Here is a 23,057-nt window from a genome sequence, read left to right on the forward strand (position 1 = left end):
TGGAGCTCCGGAGCAGCCGCCAGGGACGGGAGCCTGGGAGCCGTCAGCCCTCGAGGAAGGCCTGGGAGCCATCAGCCCTCGGGTGGCCCTCGGGTGGCCCTCGGAAGCCATGTGGCGTCACGGGCACGCAGGAGGCGGGAGAGGCCATTCTTCCCCTTGCCCAGGGTGGAGGGTGAAGGGCGCGGCAGCTGTGGAGGAGGGAGGCTGGGAGTTGCTCCAGCTGTAGTGTCTGCCACCTGCCTGTGCTTTTAGAGGCTTATTCTTTCAGGGACGCTTTAGCTCCAGAGTACTATTTTTTGTCTTTTCTTCACTGAAAATAGCGACCCGTGGCGTATCCACTCCGCACAGGTGTTTGGCTTTCCCAGAGGGCCTCGAGGGGACGCCGAAGGCTGTCATTTGGGGCTGTCTGCCCAACTCTGAGCCAGCCTGTCTCTCGGGTGCTCAGAACATGGCGCCCTGAGGCATAGACATCGTGTAGATCCGCACTGTAGACGGGGCTGTAGAGAAGCCCGTCTGGCACTTTTGTGGGGGATGTTTGTGGCTGAATTACACCTTTGGGCATCTGTGGTTTCCTTTTGGACACAGAGAACTCAGCGTGGGTTGTCATTTATTTTCATGTCATGGTTTAGACTAAAAAGGTTTCCATTTTCTGGTTGGGCACAGAAAGGCCCCGGATCACCTCCGAGCCCCAGGACGCAGACGTGACCTCGGGGAACACCGTGTACTTCACCTGCAGAGCCGAAGGCAACCCCAAGCCTGAGATCATCTGGCTGCGAAACAAGTGAGTTGGGGCCAAACAGAAATGCCCCTGTGCATCTCTCGCAGTTACACTCAGACACCCAAACCACACCTCACTCCCCACCAAGGCCCATGTCCACTCTTCCTCCTCCACGTAGGGAAAAGTACAAAGGAGAAACTATTTCTGCTCCTTTTCCGGTCTTACATGGCAGGGGGTGTGACGACGTTTCTGCCAGGCTGGGGCCCCTTCCCCACTCTCTCCTGGGCAACACAGGGGTGCCCTGGCTGGGCAACGCGTCACTGCGGCCCTTCCCGGTGGGAGGGAGGGAGAGCATGCTGGTTGTTCTCTCCCTGCCTGCTGACGTCTGGCAGCAGCCTGTTTGCTCTGGTCACTGTTGTTGGCAGCCTTGACCTGGGGCATTGTGACCAACCTGAGTGGGTGCGGGAGGGGCCCTGACCTCTGCTGGGACGGCATCCTCAGGAGCCTGGAGCGCCATGCAGCCGCTGACACAGGTTCGCTCAGCTCCCGTGTGGATCTAACTTGTCTCCCAAACAAAGAAAGTCTCCTCTTGTGTCCACAAACATGGTGTGGGCCTGTAAGGCTAAGACGGCCCTGGCTGCGGGCTGTCAGGGTGACAGAGGGACGTCCTACCGCTGACCATTACATGCGTCCTGGCAGTGAGCCCCACCTGTGAGCCAGGTGTGGGGAGCACCCCTGCCCTGCTGGGGTTTGTGAGCTGGGGCTGTGTTGATTAAGGAGTGATGGAGTCTACGGGGAGAGATGGGAGGAGGTGAAAGGCGTGAAAGGGGGGTGGGTGGGGCAGGACCTGGGTGCAGGGGCAGAGAGGCCTAGGTGGGAATGAGGTCAGATTGCCGGAAGGCACCTGGGGCCAAATCACTGAGGGTCCTAAGTTGGAGTGGAGCACTTTCAAAGTGACCTTTTGAAAGGAATCCTTAAAAGAAAATCCTGAAGTAAAGCCACCGTGTCCTAGCTTCTCCCATCTGCCTGCGTGAGGGCAGCTTCTGAAGGAGCTCCTCCTGCCAGCCCAGCCCCAGCACTCCTGCGCTGCTCCTCTCTGGCCATGTTTAGTCATGAGGCAGCAAGAGGGATGCGTCTGAGATGTGAGCCCTGTGATACTCGGGCGGATAGATGAGGCACAAACTGAGTCATTGTTCCAGACTCCAGAGGCAAACCGGGCTGGGCTTGGCTCTCGGGCAAGGCGGTGTTTATAGAAGAGACGGACAGGAGCAGGGAGCTGGCCGTCCCCAGTTGTCAGGAACAGAATGGGAAGATGTGTTCATGCTGAAGAGGACATGGGAGGTTTGTTCCAGCTCTAGATTTTGTTATCCTCATGACTGAAAAGTCATATTGACCTTGGCTACAGTGCCGGACAAGGAGCCTGTAAGGTGCAGTCGCTCTCTTCACAGCTTTTGTCTTGGATGGCTCCCAAGTTGATGAGATTTAAAATCCAGAGAACACTGGAGGAATTCTGCAGTATTATGTTGTGTGCATTTAAAAGTCAGGGAAGCATAAATTTGGCCCCAGTCCATCACACCTACATTTTATATACGAAAAAATTGATGCCCGCAGTTGAAATCTCACAGCTAAATATGGCAGAGCTAGAGCCAAAGCCCTGAGGCCTGGTGACCTGTGCTGGGCTCTGCCCTCCACCAGCTCGAGTCTCACCTGCCGGCTGGCCTTACCTAACATCCAGAGTCACCTGCAGGCCACCCTCACCTGCTGGCTCGCCGTGTTTCTGGTGGGGGGGATTGGGCCACATCAGAGAGAGTCTTGTTTATGGGGCCTAAGCTGACATTGCTTCCATCCAGCAATCCCTGTGGGTAAGGACAGATTGCAAGTTGGGGGATTGGTGCCAGGCAGAGGAGAGCATGAGGAAGATTTGGGAGAAGGTGGGCGTTGGTCTTTCGAGTGTTCCCGACGGTTTGGCTGCGTGCTGGCAGGTTTCTGAGGGCGGTCATGGGGAAGTGCTTTTGCACAGTGCTGGTGCTGCTCCTCCTGCATGAGCGACCCAGCTTGGTCCAGGCTGCACAGGCTCCTTAGGAAACTCGCGTGGAAGGTGATGAATCTCGTGCACTGAGGAAGTGGGTTTCTGTTTCACAGAGGTCTTGTCTGTCTTGGTGATCTGCAAGTAGGAGTTCTCTGTAGGCCCGTCTGCATTCTCAGAGGGCTCCGTGCCTGGCTGTTCTTACTCTGTCCTCACACTTGCCATAGACTGGGATCTCAGTGGCATCCAGTGTCACCTCTCTCCTCTTCACCTGCTTCTGCATAAAGGGAACTAAAGTGAAGTTACAGGTGGGGTGAGGGTGAGAGGCGGCAGGACAGAGCGTTGGGGTAAAGGTTGCAGCTTTTCTTGGCTGCCCGAAGTGTGTGTGATGCAGCATGGCCCCAGGGGAGGTCCTTGCTGCCCGAGGACTGGCCGAGCCATGCAAAGGTGGGGTCACCTGTGTCCTGGCCTCTTCGTGGTGCAGTGCCACAGGTTCCTCCCAGATCCCAGAGGGAGGCCAGCCAGCAGCTTGCAGGCACTGTTTGTTAAAATACAGATAGAGAGGTCTGGCGCACACCTGCAATCCCAGCACTTTCGGAGCCCGAGGCAGGAGGAGCGCTTAAGCCCAGGAAGCTGAGGCTGCGGTGAGCAATGGTTATACCGCTGCACTCCAGCCTGGGCTGCAGAGTGAGACTCTGTCTCTAAAATAAAAAAATAAAATACACATAGATACATCTCTGGCTTTTAGTAATGTAAAAATGTTTCTACCCTTTTTAGTTAATTCACCAGAAACGAAAGAAAATGTTTCCTTGGAATTTTTTCCGTTTTGTTCATTGCTTTCTCCTTTGGAATTAGAAACACTTTAAAACATGTAGATAGATTGAACACGTGAATACTAAGGATAAGTACCTGAGTGAATGAGATGTGCAAATACACAGTCCCCTTTTCAGAATTGCCTGTTAGGTCAGGGCTGCCAGGAAGGAGGAGACCTTGGAAGGTGAGCTGTTCCTCGCACAAGTTGTGCCTGCTGCAGGGCTGGAAACCCCTGTGCTGGGGATGGGTGAGGTACGTCTTTGTGCTTTCAACACTTGACCAGACCATATTTCTGTCTTTGTAGTAATGAGCTGAGCATGAAGACAGATTCCCGCCTAAACTTGCTGGACGATGGGACCCTGATGATCCAGAACACACAGGAGACAGACCAGGGTATCTACCAGTGCATGGCAAAGAACGTGGCCGGAGAGGTGAAGACGCAAGAGGTGACCCTCAGGTACTTCGGGTCTCCAGGTATGTGGCGGGCATTTCACACCGGGGTTCCATCCAGAATTGTCGTCCCTCACTATCTGCCTTCTCCTTTCCTTGCACCCCAAAATAAGAATGAACATTGAAGTCTGAAGTTGAAGCTCCAGTACCAGGGTTGGCTCAGAAAGCTTTTGAAGCGCAGGGTCGTAGATGATCCATGAGCGGTGCTGTGGTCCCCAGTTAGCCCCTCATCTGGGGACACACTCATAGTCCACACAGCCGGGGCAGCCCATGCGGTGAGCCCAGCCCATTGAGAGAGGGCCTTGGGAACCTGGAGAGACTGTGCCACACCCTGACCCACCGACCCCACCCCCCAGGCGCCATCTGAAGGGACAGCTACTCAGCCACAGCCAGCTGTTGCCATGTGGTAACGAGGTCTCTATTTTGCTAAGGGCTTGGATTATGTAAGAGAAACCACAAATCTAGATTTTTATCCAATATTTTCATGTTTAAGATAATGGCACCTAAATTTAAAACATTTAAAAACTGTCTCAGCCGCATCAAGTCCAGCTGTGGCCTCTCATCCATCTGGGCCCCATCAGGTTGCAAACTCTGCTCTGATCCACCTGTGTTATCCATGGTCATTGCTCAGAAGAGGAGCTGGGCCCTTGAAGAACAGCGGATTGAGGCATTGGGTGTACCCACCATGGCTCTGGGAAATGATACAGATCAGTTCATGCCTCTGGACGGGTCTGCCTGTCGTCCTGTGCAGAAGCCGGTAGAGTCGGAGCCCTTACCCAGGGAGGCTGCAGGTGTAACTTCCTCTCTGAAACCTTCTGGCTGCCTTTAGCTTCAGCCACAAATCATGCCAGGGTTGCTGCTTCCCTGGTATTTTGTATTTCAGGCCATTATGGTTATAAAACCTTTTGTTTGGCAATGTAAGTGGTTTTGGTGTTTCTTGTTTAAATCCCAGCTCCTTAATTGGCCTGGTCTCTGCATCACCTGGTACATCCCAGCATAGACACAATCAACAGTTATCAGTGACTGAGAATTCCTGGCTATCACATTTCCATTCAAAGGAAAGCCCAAGGATATAGTACTGCTGAATCAAAGCCCTTAATCAAACAACATTCCACATGTTTAGCACAAGGCATTCAGCATCTTTCCAAATTCAGAGTGCTGTGGGCCTGTGCAGGGAAGTTAAGACACAGCCGCTGCTCATAGAAGGAGCATGGGCTGTATTTTTAAGGAATTAAAAAATCCACAAAATAGGGAGAAAAAGTTATGTAGTACTGTTAAGTATATGTTATAGACAAAGGAGAATAACTATGGATTATGAGTAATGAACTACTTAGGAGAGTTACTATGTTCATAGGTTGATTGATTCCTAGACAGGAATATTTAGCCAGCTCTTTATGGCTTGAGAGTTCCAAATTTCACTCCTTTTGATCTGAATTGTTGTGTCTTTCTCAGGAACAGCAGCCCTATTTAGTATACTAGTCTGAGCATGTGGGTGTAGCTCCCTCAGATACACATGAAGAGTCTCCCGCCATCCGGTGCACAGGGAGTCACTGCAGCATGGGGGAACCAGCCCTGAGAAGCCCAGAAGCCTAGGCTGACACACTGCAGCCTGCAGTCCACACCTGCCTACTGCCTGTTTTTCCTAAGGTCTATGAACTAAGAATACTTTTCTACAATTTTAAATGATCAAAACTTTTAAAAGAAGAAGAATATCTTATGACCACATGACAGCTAGAGGAAATTCAGGTGTCATTGTCTATGATTAAGTTTTCTTGGAGCATGACCACACCCATTCTTCTGCACAATGTCTGTGGCTGCTTGTATGCTACCATGGCAGAGTTGAGTAGTAGCAACAAAACCTGTGTGGCCTTCAAAACTTAAAACAGGACCAATCTGGCCCTTTACAGAAAAAAATGGCCAACTGCTGTCACAGACTATGGTAATAATGTAGAGTAACAGGAATAGAGTGACGTGTAGGTCTCTGTGAGACACAAAGGGGCATATCGCACCCAGTATCCTGAAGCTCTGTGATTAGGAGCATATAAAAAGTTTGCAATTTTTATCTTTCTGATGAATTACATTTTTGATCAGTAACACTTCTATCTCTATCAGTGCTTTTTGCTTCAAGGTAAATTTGTTGTAAGATAAATACAGCAGCCTCTACTTGATTCGTATTGGCAGGTGTGTCTTTTCCCACCATTTTTCTCCGAGCCTTTCCATGTACATATATTTGAGATGTTTAATATAAATAACATAGAGCTAGAAATTTAAAAAAAAATCCTAAGTTTTTCTTAAAGTTAATCCATTTAAATATGTTTATTGTAGTTAACAATATGAGATTTATAAATTCTAGCTCTTATTCTGAACTGTTTGTCCAAACTTTTCTATGTTTCTTGCTTTAGTTGGAAATAATTATTTTTCCTATTTGCTCCCCACTACTGGTTTGGACACTATATGCCCATTTCTGTTCTTTTAATGGTTAGCCTAGAAAATTTTAAATGCATTCTTAAATTGCCAAAGCCTAAAGTTAGTATAACCTTCCCCTCTAACGTGCGTTCATCCCTCTGAGTTGATGTGCTTGGTTCTGTTTTTTTTTTTTTAAAACCTATAAACATTATTATTTTGTTCTCCCAGTGTTTGTCTGGATGCATCCATGTGGTTCCCACTTCCTTTGTCATTCCTTTGTTTATCTCAGCTCTTCTGTCGGGGATCACCTTCCTTCTGCCTGATGTGGGGGGAGTTGGGCAGCAAGTTCACGTGAGGACCGGATTTTGGTGAACAACACTTAAATGGGATTTATTTCTCTCTTCTACTGGGCATCGTTCCCTGGGTGGGGCAGGCAGGTTTTGAAGTTAGTTCTTTCTCATGCCGAGGGCACAGCACTGTGGGGATGCAGCTGCTGTTCAGTTTTCTGTTGGACTTCTCTTCGTGGGCCTGTGTTGATCTGTGTCTTGTCTTCTGTATCACATGAGGCTCTTAAGGCTAAATTTAAGTTATAAGGGTCTGCAAATGCCCTCAAGGCCGACTTTGACTTTGGTGTTCGTACTTCTGTGAGTAGCTTCATGGTTTCCAGTTTGTTATTCTGATAGAAATACTAATACTAAATGTCATTTCTGTATTTTTTATAATTTATACTTAAATATTTGATTAACACAGCTTACATATTAACATATATAAAAAAGGTAGAAAGTCTTCCTCCTGGCTCTTTTCGTCATCCGCTCAATTCCTATTCCCTTCCCCTCTTCCCAAAATGCTTAGTAGTTTCTTCCCTATCTATATACAAAAAGAAGGAAGCATATTTGAGGCAAGTGATTTTTCTTAGATGGTATCTTAGAAATCTTTCTAGTCTTTCACTTTTAATACATGAGTTTTCTTACTCTCTTTGTATAGCTGCATAGAATTCCATGATCTAAATGCACCATAATTTATTTAACAAGTTCTCTTTTGGAGTGAGTTTAGATTTTTTTCCAAATCTTTAGCTATCACAGTTGTGTGTTATTTATTCAAAAGCCTTTGGGCCAGATGTCTTTTGATATCCAGAAACTTGGGGAAATTTTTAGAAGGGTAGCATAGTGTAAAATCCACATACCAGTTTAGACTGTCAGCAGAGTCTGGGATAGTACCCTGTAATCAATGTATTAATATCCTATAGCAAACTGTATGGATATTCACAGAAAGTAGAATAAAGACTATAAGTAGTCTTATGCTAGACAGATCCAGTTTTGCAAACAAATAAGTTATGAAAAAATAATGATTTTTGGAGCTTTCTGAATTTTAGCATGGCAGATAAGGATGGTTGACCTGAAGAAACAACAGGGCAAAAGGAAAACAAACAAAAATTATTTATTTATTTATTTAGACAGAGTCTCGCTGTTGCCCAGGCTGGAGTGCAGTGGTAAGATCTCAGCTCACTGCAACCTCTGACTCCCTGATTCAAGTGATTCTCCTGCCTCAGCCTGCCGAGTAGCTGGGACTACAGGTGTGCACCACCATACTGGCTAATTTTTGTATTTTTAGTAGAGGCAGGGTTTCGCCATGTTGGCCAGGCTGGTCTCGAATTCCTGACATCAGGCGATTGCCCACCTCGGCCTCTCAAAGAGCTGGGATTACAGGCATGAGCCACCACGTCTGGCCCAAACAAAAATTTATTTGGACATATGACATTTTATGTGCTTGTAAAAATATCTGTGGATTAAGTTTCTAGCAGAATATATATATTTTTAAATTTTACTTTAAGTTCTGGGATATATGTGCTGAATGTGCACGTATGTTACATAGGTATACATGTGCCATGGTAGTTTGCTGCCACCTATCAACCTGTCATCTAGGTTTTAAGCCCCACAGGCATTAGATATTTGTCCTAATGCTCTCTGTCCCCTTTCCCCCAACCCCCCAACAGGTCCTGGTGTTTGATGTTCCACTCCCTGTGTCCATGTGTTCTCACTGTTCAACTCCCACTTATGAATGAGAACATGCGGTGTTTGGTTTTCTGTCCCTGTGTTAGTTTGCTGAGGATGATGGTTTCCACCTTTTTCCATGTTCTTGCAAAGGACCTGAACTCATTCTTTTTTATGGCTGCATAGTATTCCATGGTGTGTATGTGCTACGTTTTCTTTATCCAGTCTATCATTGATGGGCATTTGGGTTGGTTCCAAGTCTTTGCTATTGTGAGTAGTGCTGCAATAAACATAACGTGTGCATGTGTCTTTATAGTAGTATGACTTATAATCCTTTGGGTATATACCCAATAATGGGATTGCTGGGTCAAATTATATTTCTGGTTCTAGATCCTTGAGGAATCCCCACACTGTCTTCCACAATGGTTGAACTAATTTACAATCCCAGCAACAGCGTAAAAACATTCCTATTTCTCTGCATCCTCGCCAGCATCTGTTGTTTCCAGACTCTTTAATGATTGCCATTCTAACTGGCATGAGATGGTATCTCATTGTGGTTTTGATTTCCATTTCTCTAATGACCAGTGATGATGAGCTTTTTTTTCATATGTTTGTTGGCCACATAAATTTCTTTTGAGAAGTGTCTGTTCATATCCTTAACCCACTTTTAGATGGGGTTGTTTTTTTTCTTGTAAATTTGTTTAAATTCTTTGTAGATTCTGAATATTAACCTTTTGTCAGATGGATAGATTGCAAAAATTTTCTCCCATTCTATAGGTTGCCTGTTCACTCTGACGATAGTTTCTTTTCTTGTGCAGAAGCTCTTTAGTGTAATTAGATTCCATTTGTCACTTTTGGCTTTTGTTGCAATTGCTTTTGGTGTTTTAGTCACAAAGTCTTTGCCCATGCCTGTGTCCTGAATGTTATTGCCTAGGTTTTCTTCTAGGGTTTTTATGGTTTCAGGTTTTATGTTTAAGTCTTTAATCCATCTTTGAGTTAATTTTTGTATAAGGTGTAAGGAAGGGATCCAGTTTCAGCTTTCTACATATGGCTAGCCAGTTTTCCCAGCACCATGTATTAAATAGGGAATCCTTTCCCCATTGCTTGTTTTTGTCAGGTTTGTCAAAGATCAGATGGTTGTAGATGTGTGGTGTTATTTCTGAGGGCTCTGTTCTGTTCTATTGTCTATATCTCTGTTTCGGTACCACTATCATGTTGTTTTGGTTCCTGTAGCCTTGTAGTATAGTTTGAAGTTAGGTAGTGTGATGCCTCCGGCTTTGTTCTTTTTGCTTAAGATTGTCTTGGCTATACGGGCTGCTTTTTGGTCCATATGAAATTTAAAGTAGTTTTTTCTAGCTCTGTGAAGAAAGTCAATGGTAGCTTGATGGGAATAGCATTGAATCTATAAATTACTTTGGGCAGTATGGCCATTTTCACAATATTGATTCTTCCTGTCCATGAGCATGGAATGTTTTTCCATTTGTTTGTATCCTCTCTGATTTCCTTGAGCAGTGGTTTGTAGTTCTCCTTAAAGAGGTCCTTCAAGTCCCGTGTAAGTTGTATTCCTAGGTATTTTATTTTCTTTGTAGCAATCATGAATGGGAGTTCACTCATGATTTGGCTCTCTGCTTGTCTATTATTGGTATATAGGAATGCTTGTGATTTTTGCACATTGATTTTGTGCCCTGAGACTTTGCTGAAGTTGTTTATAAGCTTAAGGAGTTTTGGGGCTGAGATGTTGGGGTTTTCTAAATATGCAATCATGTCGTCTGCAAACAGAGACAATTTGACTTCCTCTCTTCCTATTTGAATACCCTCTTAGGAGGGTGTATATGTCCAGGAATTTACCCCTTTCTTCCAGATTTTCTAGTTCATTTGTGTAGAAGTGTTTGTAGTATTCTTTGATGGTAGTTTGTATTTCTTTGGGATCAGGGGTGATATCCCCTTTATCATTTTTTATCCTATTTGATTCTTCTCTCTTTCTTTATTAGTCTGGCTAGCAGTCTATCTAATCCATTTGTCAAACCGATTAACAAAATATGTATTTTGTTAATCTTGTCAAATTAATCCAGCTCCTGGATTCATTTTTGTTTGAAGGGTTTTTCGTGTCTCTGTCTCCTTCAGTTATGCTCTAATCTTAGTTATTTCTTGTCTTCTGCTGGCTTTTTTTTGGCAGGGTCATTTCTGGGCAATAGAGTGTGCACATCTTCAGTGTCAGTATGCACGGCCACGTCCCTGCAGGTGGGCTGGGCCAGGGTGTGCTCCCACTGCCAGCATGGGAGAGTTCTGTTTCCACACAAACTCACACATGAAACACATTCATAATTGTATGGACTTTTTTCTGGATTTAAATTTGAAAAATATTATTTCTTGCTTACTTTTAATTTGCATTTTTTGTGAGTAAATTTGATATTTTGTATACTCTAAATATACTTCCCTAACAATAATTTGTGCCAATAAGAACTACTAGCAAGGTCTAACAAGATTGACATAATGTATTTTATTTAGAAATAAGAAACCTCCATGGAGTTCGGCACATGTTTTAAGAAAAAGCGCTTCCTAATTAGCTCTTCCTAACCGATCATGGTTGCTCACTTTTCTCACGTGGCCTGCATTTTGTTTGACCCGAGGCTGTGAACCATTTTTATTGTCTGCACATTTCTTTAAAAAGAAAATATGCAGTTACATTGTGTTTGTTTTGCCTATTTCGGTGGTAAATAGAATCAATAGCCTGACATAGGAAAAATCAAGCAAAAACCATGTCAAACCGGGAGAAATTAATTGAGAATTTCTGTTTAATTGTGACAGCTCGACCCACTTTTGTAATCCAGCCACAGAATACAGAGGTGCTGGTTGGGGAGAGCGTCACGCTGGAGTGCAGCGCCACAGGCCACCCCCCGCCGCGGATCTCCTGGACGAGAGGTGACCGCACACCCTTGCCAGTTGACCCGCGAGTGAACATCACACCTTCTGGCGGGCTTTACATACAGAACGTCGTCCAGGAGGACAGCGGAGAGTATGCGTGCTCTGCGACCAACAACATTGACAGCGTCCATGCCACCGCGTTCATCATCGTCCAGGGTGGGTATCCATCCTCTGTGCCAGAGCCAGGGCTCAGCCCCATCCTCACCCCTCCACCAGCTCGCGCTGCCGTACCCACGGACGCTCCATAGAATCTTCTGCCCTGTCCACTTCACTCGGTTTATTTTTATCCATTACACCCCCCTTGGACTAAATACAGACGATTGCAGTTTGTAGATTTTTGGAACAGAAGGCTCTGTAGTATGGGCTCTGTGTGCTGGCTGTCGTGTCTCTGTACCTCCAGCACCTGGCCAGCAGGAGTGTCTGTCAAATAAGTGAGAGAGAGAGTGTGTGTGTGTGGGTGTGCACACATGCATGCACATGTGCAGTAAGGTGGTTGATACACCTTGCAGACAGCTTTGAATCCTTCCCTAAGATCACTTTTGGATGTAATCTGGGAGTATTCATCGTTTTACGCCATCTGCCATGGATTTCTACATTGCTTAATTGACTGTAAAATGAGTTATTCTTGTGAAGTGGGACTTTGTTGGAAAACATTCAAACAATACGGAAGTGCAAAAGATAAATCATTTCCCTCTGCCAGCCTCTCTTCAGCCCTTTCCTGTCTCACTGGCAATCTGTCGAGAATCTGCACGCACAGCAGTGCAACTGTGTTACATGGATTTACTTTTTTTGTGGCTGTTACTTTTATAAAAATGGAATCATACCAGACAATACTATTCTGTAAGTTATGTTTTTCATCCAGGGATAATAACCACTATCATCATACACAGCTATACCAGATGGCATTTTTTAAGCATTTGCAAATATTAGTTTAGGGTGAGGATTGAGAGGAATTGTTGTAAGTCGGCCTGGTGTCCACGAGCTGCAGTGTGGCCTCATCCGTGCCCCGTGTGCATTGCAGCTGGCGGTGTGGTTGAACGGTCTTTGTGTGCTTTCCAGGGTGATGCTGAGAACACACCCATCCTTCATCTTCTTTCTGTTCTGCTCCCATCTTCTCCTGTGCCCTCTGCCTCTTTCTGACTCTTCGTTGTAGACATTGCTCCTAATGGTCAGATGTCTGCCAAGACTGTGGTCATTTTCTTGGTGGCGTTTTTACCCCAGGCTGTTTTTTACATGTCCTGTTTCGAATACTTTCTCTCCGGAAGCTCTTCCTCAGTTCACTGTGACGCCTCAGGACAGAGTCGTTATTGAGGGCCAGACCGTGGATTTCCAGTGTGAAGCCAAGGGCAACCCGCCGCCCGTCATCGCCTGGACCAAGGGAGGTAAGACCCAGGCCCCGGCCCTTTGCCTGCTCCCTCCGCGGCCACAGACACAGGAAGCACACATTTCCACTGTGCCCAGGCAACCCCAGCGTGTTCTGGACAGGGCTGAGCTGGGACTGGATTCCACAGGACCAAGGCACTGGGAAGCGCAGAGGTGTCTGCACACCCCCCGCGGCTTCCTGTCCATGCATGGCCGTCCCTCATGGACATCATGGCAGGAAACTCTGAGAAGCTCTGTCATTGCGGAAGAGACTTGGGGTTCCTGCCTTTGACTCCCTCACACCTGCCTTGTTTCAGATAGTCTCTAGGATGTGCTTTTAAGCAGGCTCTTGAAGGAATCTATTTGCATGGAGGATAGAATTTTCTGGAAACAGTCGAGGAATATATTGAAACAGACGAACAGCTTTTGCTCTGACTTTGCTTCCCAGAGCCCTCACTGTCACCTCCCCATTCGGCATCATGACCTTTCATCACATTCTTTGCCTACAGTCCTAGCCCTCTTCCTTCAATGGGAAAGTCGCTGGGCATGTTACTGCATAAAGGCACAGCCTGGATGGGGGTTGGGGTGAGGGCAGGAGCTGAAACTGCTGGAGAAGGAGCTACGCAGACCTCCTGGTTCCTGTCCTGGGATGCAAGCAGTGACCCCGAGACATCCTGGCCACTCCAGCTTGCACCAAATGGCCAGCCCATCCCTTCCGCCCTCTGAGGGGCCCCACCCAGGGCTCCTGAAAGTCTTTGGGGAGGAGGCTTGTGCCTGCATCACACGCCCTGGATTTCCCTTTTCTCAGGTAGTTATGGGCAAGAACAGGAGAGGTTTATCCCGGAAAGGAACTTGCTGGGGCCTCGCTTGGCTCTTCGTCATCTCCAGCACTCAATCCTCTCCCTGGTTCTCCCAGCTGGCCATCCATCCCGCTCTGACTCCCCGAGTCCCCATGTCCTCCTGGCCCCCTGTGTAGTGCTTTTCCCTCTGTTCTCTGCCACTGTCAACCCCTCTGTCTGAGTTACGGGTGCAGGGACGTTCAGGTGTCACCATGGTGTCTGCTGGGGAGGCAAAGATTTGCTTATGCAGGGCCAGGCCAAATTATCCGGCGCCCCGACCCAGGTGGAGACAAGCTTCTGTGGTCACGCTGTCAGTCTGAGAGTAGGAGTTCTCCATACGTCCGAGTGTCCAGTGTAACAGGCCCATGCCCTTGCAGGGAGCCAGCTCTCCGTGGACCGGCGGCACCTGGTCCTGTCATCGGGAACACTTAGAATCTCTGGAGTTGCCCTCCACGACCAGGGCCAGTACGAATGCCAGGCTGTCAACATCATCGGCTCCCAGAAGGTCGTGGCCCACCTGACTGTGCAGCCCAGAGGTAGGTGCCAGGAGGTTGTGGACTGAATTGATTTTCTCAGATCGGTTATCAGGAAACACAGAATTCTGCAGCTGACATTAGTGTTACTCTTCGTTATAAAGCGTTGGCTCTTCTCTCTGCATTTTATGCACCGTCATTGTGCTTGTGCCCCCAGGGTGTCTGCATAGTAGCTCATTCAATCTCTGTCCCTTTAGCAGGTGAAAACATTTGCTTATTTTTCAGTGATGGTTGTTTTGAACTTGGATAAGAGTGACTTGTTAAAGTAAAATCTATCAGGTTTTTTCCCTTGGTTAATTAAGATTATTTTAGAAAAGGGTTGTTTCTAACTGCCCTTTCTGGGGTGGTTACTTAAGTAACACAGTCTAATCAAGTCAGCTCCCAAGGCACAGACCCCAGATGATGTATCATGAGGCCAAATCCAGTTTCTTTCCCGTCTGCCCGCTCATCCTTGGACCCTGGTCTTCGTCTTGTTCCTTTTGGATGTCGCCTTTGCCTGTTCTCTCCAATGAGAAGAATCCCCGCAACCTCATATCCCTCCTGATAGTCAGCGTAGCGCTGATTGTGGCCTCTGCAAGAGCGAAGGCCCCTGACCCAGCCCCCGTGTTGCAGGCGCCCTGTGCTAACTCCAGTGTTAGCATGAGTGGCCCCCAGAGCTGAGTAATCCAGGTTGCCACAGACCCTGAGCTTGTCATGGGGACCATGGGGAGTGGGGCAGAGATGTCGTGCGGGGAGGATAGGGCTGGATTTCCTTGCGTCCCTTTGGGGATGTCCTGAGACTGTGCAGACCTCTAGAAGGGGCTTCCCTCTGCCTGTTATCAGTAGGCTGTTGATGACCGGCCCGCCGGATTGGCTCTGTGCTTCTTGGGTTTGCCCTTTGCGTCCCTGACCTAGCAGGACTCTGGGTGCCTGTGTAGAGAATGCGGGGGTGGGATTCCTGAACGGCTCCCCAGATCCCAGCACTCAGCCACGCTCCTGCTCTTTCAGAGGAGGAAGCTCCCCTCTGTTTCCTTCTCCGAGAGTCGGGCTCTCCCCAGAGCTTGTTGTCCTCTGTGGGCCTTGCGGCACAGCATATGCCTGAGACTGCCCCACCATCGGTGAGGGACTGGGGGCTGGAGGACATGGCAGCCAGCCCATCTTGGACCCTGCGGCTGTCTGTCTCTGAGCAGGGAAGACACTGGTTACGCTTCGCTCTCCTTGCCCTGAGAGGCGGGGAGGTGGGCGGATCTTTCCTGGGACCTTTCAGGCTCCCCTGCCCTGTGCAGAGGCTGCTGGGAGGCAGAGAAAGGGCCCATTCTGAAACTGACTGCGAGCTCCCAGCATCCCTGGGTGGGCCTGATGGAGGGCAGGGGATTTTGTTCTTCTGAAGTTTTTTGATGTAATTGACTCGTTCTCCTGGATTCTCTACATCTGCCTTCCAGTCACCCCAGTGTTTGCCAGCATTCCCAGCGACACAACAGTGGAGGTGGGCGCCAATGTGCAGCTCCCGTGCAGCTCCCAGGGCGAGCCCGAGCCAGCCATCACCTGGAACAAGGTAGGTGGGCTGGTGCCCGAGCCAGCCACCACCCAGATACAAGGTAGACGGGCTGGCACCCACACCACCCACTACCTGGAGCAAGGTAGGCAGGCCAGTGCCGACGCCCCAGCCTCCCCTCTGCTGTGGGGTGTGATGGGCTGGACAGCTGCTGCCTGCCCACTTCCTCTATAGACTTTCTGTAGCAGAAAGAAAAACATTCAGATCTTAAGCCTTGAGGTAAAAATACTCAGGGCATCCTTACTAATAAGAACAAAACAAACTTGGAGCATTCCATTTTTTTGATCTTTTCAATAACAAAAGCAAAGAAAACCCCTCTTATAGAACTATGGTCTCATCATCAATAAGGAAGGATTTTCATCGTTATTTCATTTTTTTGCTGTTTTTATTAAGCTCAGTAGGAAAATGTGGGTAGCACTCACACACCATGACCCGTGTTTCTGTGAATTCCCTCCCGGGAGCACAGGGCCGGCCACACTGGTCCCCGTGGAAGGAGAGCGCTCAGCGGAGATGGTCCCGTCCTCCACCTGCATCCCTGCACTGCCCTGTGAATCTCTGTGTCCTTTTCTTCCTCGTCGCACACACCCCAGGCATCTGCTCTTGTTCCTGCCTCAGCTGGGAGGTCACCTGTCCCTCTGTGTCTGCGTCTGAATCCTTCTTTGCCCTCGGCGCCAGTGCCCTCTCTTTCTGAGACATTCCTAGGTCTCTTTGTAGGGCCCCCCACCATAGCGGGTGTCTAAGGGAGCCATCATTGGTGCCTCTTCTCCTCATTGTGGAAAATCATCCTTGCCTCAAGCTGTCAAGCTCTGTTCTCCCAAAGAATGAGATGTGGGAAGAGTTTATCTCGCCAGCTTGGCATTGGGAGAACTGACCACATCTCCTTCCCTTTCCAGGCCTGGATGGATCTGAGTGCAGCCTGGGAGCTTCTCCATTTGCAAATCCTAACAAATGGCTCCCCTCCCCCAACCCTAGGTCAGATAACTTCTGCTTCTTAGTCTTATTTCTAATACTGTTTTCATTCTGTTTTGCTCCAGGATGGGGTTCAGGTGACAGAAAGTGGAAAATTTCACATCAGCCCTGAAGGATTCTTGACCATCAATGACGTTGGCCCTGCAGACGCAGGTCGCTATGAGTGTGTGGCCCGGAACACCATTGGGTCGGCCTCGGTGAGCATGGTGCTCAGTGTGAACGGTAAGATGCCACATGCCCACATCTACCCACATGGTATCCACAAAGAAAGCCCGCAGGTCCCTAGTGTGGTCCCAGGCCAGTTGACTTAGGCCGTTCAGAATTATTCAGAAGACAAAGCACCCTTGATTCCCAGGTGGGGACACTCTCCTGATGCATGGCCGGGCTGCTCGCCAGCCCCTCCCCTCCACTCAGGCACCTGGAGGCCCTGCTGCCCATCCACAGGGCAGAGCTTTGTCCTGCAGCCTGTCCACTGGGCAATGTCTTACCCTGCAGCCCGTCCACTGGGCAGAGCTTTGCTCCGGGGTCGTCCACATCTGTCCAGAAATGACCAGGTGTAATTTACAGTTACAATTTGGCAAATGTGGTTGCTTGAAGAGATTCTGATTCCTTAGCTGCGGTTTCTCTCTCCTCGGGCTTTGGCCAGGAATGCTCTGGAAGCATCTTTCAGTGGGAACCTCTAGGTGCTCGTAGGCAGCCTTACATAGATCCAGTCGGTGGTCCTAGAGCCGTCCTGACTCCATGCCTGCATCTGTCTGTTTGCATCCTGGTCCCCCACCACTTCCATCCCACTCACCCCGAGGCCCTTGGCATCTTGTCCGGGTTCTTGTAACAGAGGCCCGGGTCACTCTGGCCCCTCTTTCTCAACCCACAGACCCCATGATGCTCATGATGTGTCCCTGACCCTTCTCCATGTCTCCTGTGGCCACCAGGGTGACACTCACACCCTTTAGCTTTGCATGGAGTCTTCACGGTGTGACCCAAACCTGCGCCTCATCAGTGGTGTGTTCCCCACTCCAGCTCTGTCCCCCTAGAGTTAACAACACTCTGAGGACGCGCACAAACCCCCCTTCACGGGGTAAAGGACCCTCTGGCCATCACCCCACTCCCCGCAGGCGCTGGCCTTCCCCCGGGCCTCCACTGTGACTCTATTTTTGCCTTTTCCACTCTCATTGTGACTGATCCGCCTTCTCCATGGGACTTGTTAACAGACAGGAAGAGTGACCCCCACTCAGTGCCATGAACATGGCAGACATAAATGTGAACCGTAATGGAATTCCTCAAAGACTTTTAAGAATTATTTAGGAAAAGTCTTAAGTGACCTTATGTTCCCATTATATGTAGAGTGTGAAATGTAAAGTTGATGTAAAATTAAGTGTAAAATTAAGTTGATGAAACTTAAAAACCAGTAGATTATTTTAAATTAATATTTGTTTTTTGCTTGAAAAATGCTACCTTAACATGAATTAATTACATCTGAAATTTAATCGTCCACCCGTAATTCCATCCCCCAAAAATACCATCATTAATATTATGGTTGGATTCCTTTTCCTTTTATAAAAAGGTAGATAAAGAAATGCTTTTGGATTATTTTTCTGTGATCATTGCTTATAGAAAAACAAATTCAACTTAAACCATTAATAAGAATGAAATGTTAGTCATAAAATTATATAAAATTGTATGTCTCATTTATCTACCTATTGGCATAAAAATATTGCATTCCAAAAATTAGTAAATTTGGGCTCTGAGATACACACCAAAAAGTAAGGTTTCTGCCTAGCTGAAATTCTTTTCAGCCATTTGAGTTGTCCATGTATACATACCTCACATATGCAAAATAGCCAGTGAGCTCACCTAATCCACATGCCTGTGATGTCTGTTAGCGGTGAAATAAATCAGGCTGGAGATGTCCATCCATAGTCCGGTGTGAGCACATGTTGTAAGGAGATGGTTCAGAAGGGCCCTCGGGTTGGCCCAGTTATCACCAATAGTCGCCGCCACTTGGTCGTTCGTTCAGCAAATGCCTTCGTGGGCTGGACTCTGTCCTCAGTGCTGAGCCAGGTGTGCCAGGCACTCGGCTTCATGGAGTTAGATCCTGGTGGAGAGATGAGTAAGAAGCAGTGAGATGAGCAGTCATGCTCAGATGGTGAGGAGTCCGTGAGGAACCGCAGGGCAAGGCATGGGCCGGAGGGGGAAGCAGAGGTGGTCAGCACTCGCCTGCGTATTGAATTCTGAGCAGAGGGAGCCACGGGGAGATGGGGGGTGGCAGGGGCAGCCTGGTCTGGGAGAGTAGAGGGGTGGGGTCCTGGGGTCAGAATGAGCCCGATGCCGGGGGAGCACAGGGCTGGGGCAGTCCTGGGGGTCCTGGTGCTAACTGGGCTGCAGAGCTCGACTGTCCTTGCAGACATACCGGGACGCCATGAGGAAGTTCCCAGCAGAGAAGCACCGTGAGCCAGTCTGCTTTCCTAAGATTTGGCTTGGGCTGTGGATGAAGGGTCCAGGGCGAGGTGTCGGGGAGGATAGTGGAGGGTGCTGGGCCAAGTGGGAGAAGGAGTGCCTGCACCCGGGCCCACAGCTGGGGTCTGCGGGGCTGGTCCCTGGGCTCGCGGCCAGTAGCAGATCTGAGAGGGCCTGGCAGTAGTTGGCTTGCACTGTGGGGGGACTGCTGGGCTCTGCCAGTGTCACCCATTGAGACCCAGAGACAGCTGGGGAGAAACCGGCCTGGGGAAGGAGAGATGGAGGAGTCCTGTTTGAGCATGGAAAAGGGAAAAGCCTGGAGTGGGTGGTTAGAGCCATGAAGTGAGCTGCAGGGAGAGGTCAGGACGATGGTGTAAAGTTGGGAATATGAAGACAACAGCGTGAAGTGGAACCACACAGGGAGATGCTGTGGAGGACCAGAACACCCAGTCACTGTGCTGGAGCTGCAGCCTCAGAGGCCTGGTGGGCAAGGCAGAATGAGCAAAAAGACACTGAGAGTGGACGCACGCAGAGACTGTAACAGAGAGAGAGAGAGAGAGAGAGAGAGAGAGAGCCCACAGCTGAAATGGAGTGCTCAGGAGGAAGAGACAAGGAGAAAGGAAATCACAGTGAGGGGGCAAGTCCCAGTGAGGAGGGGGCAAGAGGGGGCAGGTTCCTGTCAGGAAGGGACTAGGTCTCAGTCAGGAGGAGTAGGTTTCAGTCAGGAGGGGGCACGTTCTTGTCAGGAGGGGGCAGGTCCCTGTCAGGTGGGGGCAGGTTCTTGTCAGGAGGGGGAAGGTTTCACACAGGAGGGGGCAGGTCCCAGCCAGGAGGGGCCAAGTTTCATTCAGGAGGGGCAAGGTCAGTCCCTGTCAGCAGGGGGTAGGTTTTAGTCAGGAGAGGGCAGTTCTCAGTCAGAGGGAGTAGAACCCAGTCAGGAGGGGACAGGTCCGAGGCAGGAGGGGACAGGTTTCTGTCAGGAGGGGACAGGTTCCAGTCAGGAGGGGGTAGGTCCCTGTCCGGAGAGGGCAGGTTTCAGTCAGGAGGGGGCAAGTCCCTGTCAAGAGGGTACAGGTTTCGGTCCCTGTCCAAAGGGGGCATGTTTCAGTCAGGAGAAGGCAGGTTCCTGTCAGGAGGGGACAGATCCCAGTACTGAGGGGGCAGGTCCCTGTCAGGAGGGGACAGGTTTCAGTCAGGTGGGGGCGGGTTTCTGTCAGGGGGGCAGGTCCCAGTCGGGATGGGGCAGATTTCAGTCAGGAGTGTGCAGGTGCCTGTCATGAGGGGACCAGATTTATTCAGGAGGGGACAGGTTTCAGGCAGGAGGGGACAGGTCCCTGTCAGGAAGTGGCAGGTTTCAGTCAGGAGGGGGCAGCTTTCTGTCAGGAGAGGGCAGGTCTCTGTCAAGAGGGGGCAGGTCCCCATAGAGGGCTGTGTCCCAGCAGCCAAGTGAAAGAAGCTTTTTTGTAAGGGTGTGTTGGGCTGTGTCAGCGTCTGTCAAAAGATTGCGTATGTTGAAGAAAAATGAAATCAACTTTGGATTTATTGGGGTTCATGTCATTGGGTGAGATGGTTAGAGCTGTTTTCATCACTAAAAATAAAAGTTGGTTGGAATTAGTTTATATTATTTGGTAAAGTATCACCTAGGGACTTACTATTAAGCAGAAAAGAATGACAAGAGGGAACTAGAAAGAGGGCAGTAACTTTAGGGGTAGATAAGGTGTGTGATTCTGTGTGTGTGTGTTTCTTTGTTTGGTTTGGTGTGTTTGTGTATGTTGTGTGTTTGTGTGGTGTTTGGGGTGTGTGTTTGTGTGTGTTGTGTGGTGTGTCTGTGTGTGTTTATATATAGTGTGATGAGTATGTGTGGTATGCTGTGGTGTTGGTATGTGTAGTGTGTATCTGTGTGTATAGTGTCGTGTGTATCTATATGTTTGATGGGCTATGTGCGTGTTATTTATAAGGTGCTGGGTGTGTTGTATTTGTGTGGTGTGTATGTGTGTCTAATGTGATGTGTCTGTCGTGTGTATCTAAGTGTAGTGTGATGGATGTGTGATTTTTGTGTGTATCTGCATATATAATCTGTGTGTGTGTGGTGTGCGCGTCATGTCCTATGCGTGGCGTGTGTCTGTGTTTAATGTGCTGTGTAGGTGGCATGTGTCAGGAGGGGGTAGGTCCCTGTCTGAAGGGGGCATGTTTCAGTCAGGAGGGGGCATGTTTCAGTCAGGAGGGGGCAGGTTTCAGTCAGGAGGGGGCAGGTTTCAGTCAGGAGGGGACAGGTTTCAGTCAGGAGGGGGTATGTTTCAGTCAGGAGGGGGCAGGTTTCAGTCAGGAGGGGGCAGGTTCCTGTCAGGAGAAGGCAGGTTCCTGCCAGGAGGGGCAGATCCCAGTAAGGAGGGGCAGGTCCCTGTCAGGAGGGGACAGGTTTCTGTCAGGAGGGGCAGGTTGCTGTCAGGAGGGGCAGATGTGTGTGTGTGGTGTCTGTGTGTCTGTGTATAATGTGCAGTGTGTGGTGCATACCTCTGGTGTGTTTGTGCAATGTGATTTGTGTGTGTGGTGTATGTGTGTTTGTGTGTACAATGTGATGTGTGTGTATAATGTGATGTGTGTGGTGTGTGTGTGTAATGTGATTTGTGTGTGTATAATGTACTATATGTGTGGTGTGTGTGTGGTATGTATCTGTGTGTGGCGCGTGTGTGATGTGTTATGTGTGGCGTGGTGTGTCTCTATATAATGTTCTGTGTAGGTGGCGTATGTGTTTCTGTGTATATAATGTGATGTGTGTGTGTGGTATGTGTTTCTGTGTATAATGTGACATGTGTGTATAATGTGCTGTGTGTGTGGTGCATGTGTGGTGTGGATCTGTGTGTGGCGTGCATGTAATGTGCTATGTATAGTGTGTGTGTCTGTGTATAATGTTCTATGTAGGTGGTGTGTGTGCGCCTGTGTGTATAATGTGATTGTGTGTGTGTGGTGTGTGGTGTGTGTGAGGAGGGAGTTGCCCTGTGTAATGATACAAGTCCACAGGTGAGAAGATGGGATCATGGAGGCAGCAGATCTTTAAAGAGGGGAGTGGGTTAGGATCCCGGAGTCCAGGGAGGCTGTGGCCTTTGATGAGAGGAATGGACGAGATCTGCTGGACACTGAGGTGTCTCCACAGACATCTTGTCTGCTGGGCTGGCCACACAGGGAGGCCTCAGTCCACACCTCCCACATGCTGTTGCATGTAGCGTAAGATCTTCCATGCTTCACATTATAACTACTTCCTGTCTTCTTCTCAGGTATAACATGATTTCAAAAGCTAAAGTCTGTAATTTTCATGCTGTCTGAAACGGCTTCTAGTAGAATTTGTGATAAAATTATTTGAGTTTGGGTTTGAAAAATAGAAATAACATTTGGAGAAAAGTATGCCTTGTGGCTAATGATGTAGTGTCTAGACATCATTTTATGAGTAATTGTGCAGTATTTTTCCTGGTAATACGCGACTTTGTATTTTCCTAGTTCCTGACATCAGTCGAAATGGAGATCCGTTTGTAGCTACCTCCATCGTGGAAGCAATTGCGACTGTTGACAGAGCTATAAACTCAACCCGAACACATTTGTTTGACAGGTATCATGGGGCTGTAAACACGCTGACCCTCAAATCACTGAGCTTTAGGGTGAAGGTGGGAGTGATTAAAGAATGCATGCAGTTCTAATATATGAATTTTGATTTGATTATCTGATGATCAAAATGTTTAATTTAAAAATCATGAACAACATGGGCATCTGAGTTTTCTGGGGGTTGAAATAACAGAAGGATGTGTGCTTTTCAAATAGAATTTGGCTATGATCCACAACCAAAACATTCTTTGAAAATTTCAACTCATTCCTTTGGCTTATGACTAAATGATTTGGCAAAAACAAATAGTTTAAAAGTCATTAGTGTATTTGTTCACGTTGCTGATTCCAAAGCAGTTTTTCTGCATCTTATGTGAAATGCAATATCTGTGATTTTCTCTATTGACTTAATTAATTATTTGTTTTTAGTGTCTTCCGGT

The 23,057-nt window shown here is 48.3% G+C and overlaps 1 protein-coding gene across 4 annotated transcripts in view; it reads left to right on the forward strand.

Moving 5' to 3' along the window:
• Positions 1–23,057, forward strand: part of PXDN (peroxidasin) — a 118,067-nt gene that overhangs the window by 73,322 nt on the left and 21,688 nt on the right. For all 4 annotated transcript variants that reach the window (XM_063789390.1, XM_016946097.3, XM_063789391.1 and 1 more), the window contains 8 exons: positions 664–781; positions 3,862–4,031; positions 11,213–11,485; positions 12,595–12,711; positions 13,908–14,066; positions 15,485–15,597; positions 16,632–16,788; positions 22,519–22,627. In XM_063789390.1, coding sequence (XP_063645460.1) covers positions 664–781; positions 3,862–4,031; positions 11,213–11,485; positions 12,595–12,711; positions 13,908–14,066; positions 15,485–15,597; positions 16,632–16,788; positions 22,519–22,627 — 1,216 coding nt within the window. The remainder of the gene's footprint in view (positions 1–663; positions 782–3,861; positions 4,032–11,212; positions 11,486–12,594; positions 12,712–13,907; positions 14,067–15,484; positions 15,598–16,631; positions 16,789–22,518; positions 22,628–23,057) is intronic.

This window comes from Pan troglodytes, chromosome 12, assembly GCF_028858775.2.
Source record: "Pan troglodytes isolate AG18354 chromosome 12, NHGRI_mPanTro3-v2.0_pri, whole genome shotgun sequence".
In the NCBI taxonomy this organism is placed as follows: Eukaryota; Metazoa; Chordata; class Mammalia; order Primates; family Hominidae; genus Pan; species Pan troglodytes.